This window comes from Hyaena hyaena, unplaced genomic scaffold, assembly GCF_003009895.1.
Source record: "Hyaena hyaena isolate Hyena2069 unplaced genomic scaffold, ASM300989v1 scaffold_63, whole genome shotgun sequence".
Taxonomy (NCBI): Eukaryota; Metazoa; Chordata; class Mammalia; order Carnivora; family Hyaenidae; genus Hyaena; species Hyaena hyaena.
In genome coordinates, this window is record NW_024080695.1 from 3,426,438 (window position 1) to 3,435,330 (window position 8,893).

The 8,893-nt window shown below is 51.4% G+C and overlaps 1 protein-coding gene across 2 annotated transcripts; it reads right to left on the minus strand.

The window, feature by feature from the left end:
• Positions 1–5,947: 5,947 nt before the first annotated feature.
• On the minus strand, positions 5,948–8,162 carry LOC120231846 (MORF4 family-associated protein 1). 2 transcript variants are annotated; one of them, XM_039232132.1, is made up of 3 exons: positions 8,056–8,162; positions 7,504–7,937; positions 5,948–6,967 (listed from the first exon to the last, which is right to left on the minus strand). In XM_039232132.1, the coding sequence occupies exon 2, from the start codon at positions 7,898–7,900 to the stop codon at positions 7,517–7,519; it is 384 nt and encodes a 127-aa protein (XP_039088063.1). In that variant the 5' UTR covers positions 7,901–7,937; positions 8,056–8,162; the 3' UTR covers positions 5,948–6,967; positions 7,504–7,516. The 2 variants fall into 2 exon arrangements, with proteins under 2 accessions (XP_039088063.1, XP_039088062.1); XM_039232131.1 differs by lacking the exon at positions 8,056–8,162 and having other exon boundaries at positions 7,504–8,049.
• Between the last annotated feature and the right edge of the window lie 731 nt (positions 8,163–8,893).

The window sequence follows — 8,893 nt, forward strand, 5'->3', positions numbered from 1 at the left end:
TGCTATGTCCTTCCCCTAGTCTCGACTCAGTTGTGCCCATGTGGAGTCAGTGGCTTTGAGAGGAAGGTTACAGACAGGTCTAATCTGGTTTTCGCCACTTGGCCGGCACCTGCTATCTGGGGAAGAACCTTTAGAGAACATGGTTGAGAAAGAGCTTAGGGCCTCAGGCTCGCCTCATCTCTAAGATGGCTTCATTGAGACCCAACACTTGTCTTTTTAAAAAAATTAATTTAGGGACACCTGGGTGGCTCAGTCGGTTAAGCATCTGACTTCCGCTCAGGTCATGATCTCATGGTTTGTGGGTTTGAGTCCCACATCGGGCTCTGTGCTGACAGCTCGGAGCCTGGAGCCTGCTTCCAATTCTGTATCTGCCTCTCCCCTGCTCACGCTCTGTCTCTCTCTGCCTCACTCACAAAAATAAATAAGGATTAAAAATTAATTTATACATATACATGTGTTTATCTATTTATTCTGAGAGGCAGAGAGAGCGTGAGCAGGGGAGGGACAGAGAGAGAGAACTCCAAGCCGACTCCTCACCATCAGCACAGAGCCCAATGCAGGGCTCGAACTCACAAACTGTGAGATCAAGACCCGAGCCGACCCCGAGAGCCAGATACTCAATGACTGAGCCAGCCAGGCACGTGTATGTATATATATATATATATTTATATTTAAAGTAAGCTCTATGCCCAATGTGGGGCTTGAACTCAGGGCCCCAAGATCAAGATCAAGAGTCTCATGCTCTACAGCTGAGCCAGCCAGGTGCACCTGGAGCCATCTCTTAAGACTGTTTCAGGTTAGGATCCAGAAACTCCTGCCATTTTCAGCCCCAAATGACCAGTTGATGGTGGCCTCTCACATCTCCTTCAAAGAAGCTACTGTGGAAGCACACTTCACACGCTCCAGCTGCCACTTCTTTGGTTCTGTCATGGTGGCCATGCCAAGGCCAAGGCCATCCACCCTCCGCCTACATTCAGGACTAAATTTACCATGCCGGGCGTGCCTGGCTGGCTCCGATGTAAAGTGTGCAACTCTTGGGGTTGTGAATTTCAGCCCCACACTGGGTGGACAGATTACTTTTAAAAAATGTTTAAATTTACCATGCTCATCACCCCATCTGTTCCACTGATGAACCAAGTAGCAATCAGCCTAGGGCGCTAGTCTTGGGACAAGTTTCCCATGATGCTCTGCACCTCAGACACTCTTCTGGGCCTGTAGGAACTGGTGAGCCCGTTGCCTGGCTCCCTGCCCTCCACCCACCCTTGCCCATTGGCGACCTGTCCCCAGAGAACTGTGCCACATGGTCCTCAGGCCTGTGAAGGGAAAGCTGCTCGTTCCTCTCGTGCCTCCGTCAGGAGTTGGGGCCGGCCTTCATCCCTGGCCATTGTCACGGCACTCCCCGTCCTTCCTCTTGTCTAAAAGGGTGTTCCTTTAGGGTGCTTGCTGCTCCTCCGCCCGCCCTCTCCTCCTCCCCACTATTCTCATGCTCCGACCTCTCTCCCCCGTTGAATCCCCCTCGTTCATTGTGCACTTTGGCACCCGGCTCCTGGCCTTCCTTGCCAGCCCGTGTCCCGGCATCCTGGAGGAGTTGCGTGGCCATCCCACACCTGGGCCCCCACGCCCTCCTCACATCGGGTGGGCTCCTCCATGTCCCTTGGCCGCTGATTCCCAGGGGTTCCTTAGGGGCTTGTTCCTGCCCCAAACCTGCTCAATCCTTGCTCAGCCCTCCTCCTTTCTGACCATGTCCCCACCCCCCTGGGTGACACTGTACTATCGTCTCTAACACCTTTTTCTTTTTTTAACTCACTGACCCCTCAATCCACATTAACAGCTGCTTTTTCCTGCTCTGCGTTCCCCCACTTACCCCTTCAGTGTTTACCAGCCATTGTTGTAACAATGTCCTTGTCAAAACCCTAGTCTTTTACTCCTTGTTTTCTTCCCCCAGCGTTTTACCCCAGTATGGAAAATGCAGCCCTTGATCAGCCGAGTGCCGCTTTAAACCGTCACCTAGAGGCTGCGGGAAAGCCCCGCGCTTGAGGGAGTCTGGTGGCAGCTGGTGGTAAAGAAATGTTCTTCAAAGAGCCAAAGAATAATATGGGTGCGTTTGGGAATAACGGAATGGAGGACTCTGTGAATCATGGAGTTTGAAGGAAGGAGGGATGGGATATAGACAGAGAAAGGAACCACAGAGAATTACGGGGATCAGAAAAGGGGAAAACAGAACTGACTAGGGGAAGCCCTAGCTTACTCAGAGCGGCACTAAAGCAAGCCCTGGATGGATTTATTTATCCAGCCAGTGTTGACCAGGTAACAAATCTGCGTTTGTCTTTGGAAGATGGTGGAAACTCAAACCACTCCATGGTTATCTGCTCCCTGGAAGGGAAGGGTTCCAGGACCAGGGACTCAAATTTCCCCCAGCTTTTTCACCTTGGAGTTGGTAGAGGGCAGAGGAAAATGAATGGCTACAAAGGAATGAATGAGAAAGAAGATTGTTGTTAGGACGATGAATGCCCTGAGCAAGTGGGATATAGGCCTAGAGAGAAGGTAGGATGACCCTTTCATCAAAACGCAGGAGCGGAAGAGCTATCAGTTAGCGCAGGTCATGGCATCTTTACAGTCCCGAATCTCAGCGCTTAGAGCAACAACGGCTTTCTTCCTTTGTTCTACATGTTCATCATCGGTCGGTCGGCAGGGGAACTTCACTTACCAAAGGAACATGGGCTTATGGTCAACCGCCATCTTGAATGCTGCCGGTCCCTGAGCCACAGAGAGAACCTGGGGGGACTCTCTTGTTGGAGATTCAGGCTTGGATTAGAGATGGGCCGCTTTCCTCCCAGCTCACTGACCAGGATTAGTCTCTCTCCCCTCCCCTCCCCCCTGCCCACACGGGCAGGGGGCTAGGAAGTCCAGTTCTACTGGGTGCTTGGAAGGTGGATGCTTGGAATGTACTTGGTGAACAGCACTAATGAACCCTACAGCATTCTGTCCCAGATGAGCTTTAGTTCTAGATGTCACGCAGAATGTCTGTGCTGGAAAGCATCCCAGACCAGCCAGTACCTGTGCAGGATCACACAGGGAGCAGTAGTGGGTTGGCTGGGAGCCAGGTCTGCCGTTTCCCAGCCCCTCTGTTCCGTGGTAGCCTGGACTCCAGGGTTTGATTTTTCAGCAAGGCTAAGAACTCTTTGGAGCGCCCTCCCTTCACTTGGGAGTCTTTTTTTAAAAAAAGTAACTTTCCACTTTTTTATTTAAAAAATTTTTTTTAATGTTTATTATTGAGACAGAAACAGAGCATGAGTGGGGGAGGGGCAGAAAGGCGGGGGAGACACAGAATCAGAAGCAGGCTCCAGGCTCTGAGCTGTCAGCACAGAGCCCGATACGGGGCTCGAACCCACAAACTGTGAGATCATGACCTGAGCAGAAGCCGGACGCTCAACCGACTGAGCCACACAGGTGCCCCTCCGCTTTATTTTTAAAGTAAGCACTACACCCAATGTGGGGCCTGAACTCATGACCCCCAGATGAAGAGTCACAAGCTCTCCCAATGGAGCCAGCCAGAGGCCGCTGGAGTCATTTTTGTGGATGTCGCCCGAGTGTTGATTGCATCCTTGGCTATTGTCAGTCCTTCCACGTCATTATAATTAAATTTGCTTTCTTCCCAGGGGCTGATGGAACATCTGGACACAGAAGCCCCTGCGGGACCACTGAGTGGTCTTCCCAGCCTGATTCTTACCAAGTGCGAGACCAGCAGATTGTGAACATTTTGCATACTTTGCCTCCATTTCTTTCTTTCTTTTCTTTTTAAAGTAGGCTTCACACCGCCCAGCGTGGAGCCCAACGCAAACCTTGAACTCGTGAGCCTGAGATCAATACCTGAGCTGAGATCAAGAGTCTGACGCTTAACCGACTGAGCCACCCAGAGGCCCTCACTTTGCCTCCGTGTCTCATCAGTTACATACTACCTTGTCCATCTCCGCTCAGATGTCTTTCCAGACCTCCATGCTCCCACAGCCCCCATGCCTCTGTCTGTAATAGCATTTTGATATAAAAGGACACTTGTCACACCTGAAGCACGTGAGCAAAGACAGGCCCCGGCTTCAGGGAGGCTGTGCAACGCAGAGAACCTGGCCAACAACCCCAGCAGTCCTTTCTGCACGGCTGTGAGCGGAACTCTGAAGGACAGCCAGGAAAAAGGACAGAGAGCCTGTAACGGACATCTAGATCTACATTACAAAATTCTGGCAACCTTGGCCGTACACAATGATGTGACTGTAGTCTCATAAGACTGCCTCTCAGAACGGCTCCTGAGAACATTCTTTGCTTAGAAAATGCAAGAGATCTGACCGCTCCTCCCGCTGCCAGCAATCTGGGATAGACTTCAGGAGCTGGGGACACTGGAGTTAGTGGGTGCTTGCAAGGCAGAGGAACGAAGTAAGAAGTTCCTGAAAGTAACTTAGGACAAAAGTTTGCAAACCTCTAAGAATCATCTAAAAAAAAAAAAAAAAAAAAATCTCTGACTACTTCACAATTCATAGGACAATAAACAAATGAACACCATGTAGGATGCATATCTAGATGTTGAGATAGGCTAAGATGCTCAAACCATAGCTTTAGGGGAAGAAACATACAAAGGACATTTACAGGTTTTTACAAAAAAACAAAAGAACCCCCAAACCCGTCAATGTTGGGAGAGTTATGTATACGCCCAAACATGCATATTTGGAAGGGTGCAGATTACCAGTAAACCACGGTCTTCCTAGATGGCAGCTGGGAAGATGGGGAGAATGGGTCATTTTTTCTTTTGAATTTTGTGCCATTGTATCACTCGTTCTAAAATTAACCAAATGCAACGTGGCACCACGAAACAGGAAAACAGGCATTACTGGCAACTGGTGAAATCAGGAAAGTCTGTGATCAGTTAGCTGTAGCATACCACTATTAATGTCCTACTTTTAGTAGATTTCACTTTTTTGATGGTGGTCGTGTCTTGGATCAAAATTCCATCCTACCCACAGCTTACTATTTAAACCTATATAGAAAAATTGAAACTTCTCGGATTTTTCCCACACTGTTCCCTGTGCCCGAGACGTTCCTCACTCTCTTCCTGTCTTCGGAAGCTGTATTCCTCTTTCAAGGCCATGTTCACCGGTTATTTGCTTTGCAATGCTTCCTAACTTTCCCAGAGATATGATACACAGCCTTGCGACACATGGCTTCCTACGGTTTTACATTCATCCATTGGGCTTCCGAAGAAGCCGACTCCAAGATGAAAATTACGTTGTGGGTTAAATTTATTATGGATCGTTCCCGTGGAAGGGAAGATCCATTAAGAGGAGGCAGAGAAGCGAGGCAGTCCTAGCCAATCCTTTGACAGACCCCACAAGGAACTGATACAGAGATGCCCTTTGAAGTCGTCCCAAGTTGCAGTGAGAGGGAAAGAGCCCTTAAGATGCCTAACCCATTAGTCACTGGAGATGGGCCACCCAGGAGAGGGGGCATGGCCTTGGCTAGGGCAGTTCTCTTAGGGACAGGCACTTCTCAAAAGGACTGACCAGCTGAGGGCTGTCAGCAACACTTCCAGCAGCTAAGGCCTTACTGAAGGGGCTGGTGTGGCCCACCACACCAGTAGAATTAGGTCTTACCAAAATAATCCTAATGCTAGGACCAGAGTACAGTTATGTTCCAATTTTCTAGGTCAGAACACCTAAAGTACTCAGGCCTGGCTGTCTGAAAGTAGCAGCCCGGACCATAGCATTTTAGGTTTCTTCCTACACTAAGAACCAAGATGGTCCATCCCTCAACCAGTTGCTCCGGTAGCAGAAGGAGCGAAGTCTCCCCCCACGATCAGAAGCTTAAGAAATTCATTCTCCGTTTGGCAACAAGGACAAAGGAAAAGATTTCATTTTGAGAGAAATAGAATTTCTTAGTCAATAACTTTTTTAGGTCTTTCGTCTTTTCAAGCAAATGAATACTTTTATTAACATGGTCATTTTTTTTTTCTTTTTATTACACATGGTAGGGTTTTGACCTCAAATACTTGTCAGGTCTGCTACTCAAATGAACGTATATATAGCAGGACAACTTGTGAACTTCAAAAATACCTAGTCCCTGTCCAGTGTTAGGGTCCAATGCAGACAGTCCTCCTTTCCTTTCCCGGCCCCTCAAGGGCCTTTGCAAAAACCTCTTCCATCTTATGCCCAGAACCCCCTGAGATGCATTAGGGTATTACATCAACTTGTACAAAATGCCAAGATCTTGTCTACTCTAGGTTTCACGTCAAATAGAGCAGAGCTGGGTTGTCCAAACAGACGGACCAGACAGGTTACCTCCGATGGCGCGCCACATAAAATTTAAACTTTGAACAAAATACATCTCTTCTGCTTTGGTCTCACACAGAAATTAAAGTCCCCCAAAACAGACAGACCCTCCTCCACCCCTTCTTCGGATTCAAGTCCTTGCCAGATCAGCCCCATTCACATTCCAAGTCCAAGTCTGGTCCCTTCTTCAGCTTCTGTAGCGGTTACCGCAGGAAGTCCTCTTCTAGAAGGAACGGCGGCGCTGCGGGCACTTCCAGAGCTGGAAAACTCCAACTCTCGCGTCTCACGGGACACAGACTCGAAGTTCCAGGGAGCTTTCCAGTCACACAAAGCGCAAAGCACCTCGAAATCTGGAAACCACCAAAGCCCAGGAACAAACATGACTGCTGCAAGAGCTTACAATCTAGGCCCTAATTCTCGTGTGAGAGCATTTTCCAGGCAAAAATTACTTTCCCAAACAAAAACATCGAACAGTCAAAACTTATCTTGAGGTCATCAACCGCAGACCATTGCAGAAACGTAGTGTAAGTGAGGACAGAGTGTAGACAGAGGAAACAAGAAAAAAAGAGAGAAAACAAAAGGCTCTCTGGTTTCAGCTTCGTAAGGACGTCAGCCAATCTCCATCAGTTGACCAGAATCCGTTGGCTGTAAACCTAGAACGCGAGCGGGAGAGAGTCATCACGAGGATGTTAATTCTCAAGGAAAAACAAACCAAAGCCTGTCGCACGTTGAACCGTGCCCGACGCCAGCTCTTCTCCAAGGCCCCTGACACCAGCTCTTCTCCAAGGCCCCTGACACCTTCCCGTCTTCTGGCAAAATCGGAACTCGTCCCGTAACGGCCCTCCCTCGGATAATCCGCTTTCCCTTCCCTCTTGCTTAAGGGCCCCTGTTGGGACTCTTGCTTCCTTCAAGGCCTGCGCGGTTCTCCAATTACCCTACTGACCGTGCCTTTGGGCTTCAACTAAACATCCCAGACCCAGCTCTTCCCAACCAGCGGCGTGGAGGATTCTTCACTTTGCTACGCATGCCCGGGGTCAAAATTGAGCGCGCTTGTATTTCTCACGCCCCCAACGTCCACCCCACGCGGACCTTCATTAAACGCGTTTCGTCGGGAGATCAACCAAGGGTCCGGCAACGACCCGGACCCGCCTGGGGCCCCGCCGCCCCCTCCCCCCACCCCCGGCCTTACCTCCCGCCCTCCTTCACGACGACTCGCTTCTCTCTATCCGCCGGACCAGCTCCACCAGCATCTCTGCCATCTTCGCGATCTCCTTGGCCTTCTCCTCCGCCTTCTCGCCCCGTCTGGTCCCTCTGCCCTCGGCCCCGTCGTCGGGATTCTGCAGATGGTTCAGGGCGCTCTCCTCCGAGGCCTCCACCTGCGTCTTGATCTGGACGAGCATATTGTCCATCTCCCACAGCTTGCTCCGGTTCCGCAGGTGCGCCCGGCCGCGCTCCCGGGTCAGCGCCGCGATGTCCTCGCGCATCTCGTGGATGACGGGCAGCAGAAACTGCTCGAAGTCCTCCTCGGGCTCCAGCACCTCCACCTCCTCCGGCTCCGCCAGCTCGACGACGTCCAAGGGCCGCATCCTCCCCGCCTCTCCGGAACCGCGGTATCGACGTCGGCTGCGGAGAGAAAATGGAGACTCGCTAGGCTTACCCACAGCGTTCCAGAATACGCTTTCAAACTTTCACCCTTTTAAAACTTTTCGCCGCACACAAGCCACGGAACCGAGCGACTTACGAGCAGAGAAGCCGCGAACAAAATGGAGTCCCAGCCGTCAACCAGCGCCCTGAGCGTTGCGGCCCCTTTCGCGACACGGCGGGGCCTCTTTACGGCCACGCCTCTCGTCCAACGAGGTGCGGCCGCGCGCGCGTCAACGGGGGGCGGAGCAACCGCCCCGCCGCGGCTGCGAGCGCGCGCGCCCGCACGCCCTCGCGCTCCGCCTCATTTCCCCTTCCCCCTCCCCCCCTGCGCGGGGCCGCTTCGCCCCATCGTTTGGGGTGAGCCCTTCCACGCGCACCCTGATGTTGGAGGCCTCCTGGAGGGCCGAGCTCCGTAGTTTTAAGTTATAAACGCGATCTTTCTGCACTTAACGAACATCCCCAGACTAACCGTGGGAGCCTCCTCCATAGCAGGGCACTCGGACCCCTGTCAGCCGACATCATGTGTAGTTTTCGTTCTTCAGAAATATCTAAATATCTGGGTGCCTTTTCACCAGGCCGCCTCCCCGCCCCCCCCCCCCCCCCCCCCCGTAGGGTACGAAGCCTAGTCTGGTTCATCATGAGGTCCCAGCAGACCCAAAGCTCGGTGGATGCAAAGAGGGGTTTTGTTGAGGTGTCCAAACACCTTATGGGTTGAAGGTCCTCTGTGTAGGGGGGTGGGGTGGGGATGGGGTCTTTCTTCTTGTTCAGCTCTGTGTCCCTGAAATCCTGGGCAGAGCTCGGCACACATTAGCAAACTTGCCTTCACATTTGTGAAACACAGACTTTTAAGCAAAGATCGGTTAATTTCCTAGCCTGTTAGGGCAGTGAAGACGGTCAGGAATCCAGCTCGCCCAAGTGCCTCACCTCGGGCTTCG

Bases quoted from the DNA above. Each gene is read 5' to 3' on its own strand.
- LOC120231846 (XM_039232132.1), bottom strand. From the start codon at position 7,900: ATGCGGCCCTTGGACGTCGTCGAGCTGGCGGAGCCGGAGGAGGTGGAG.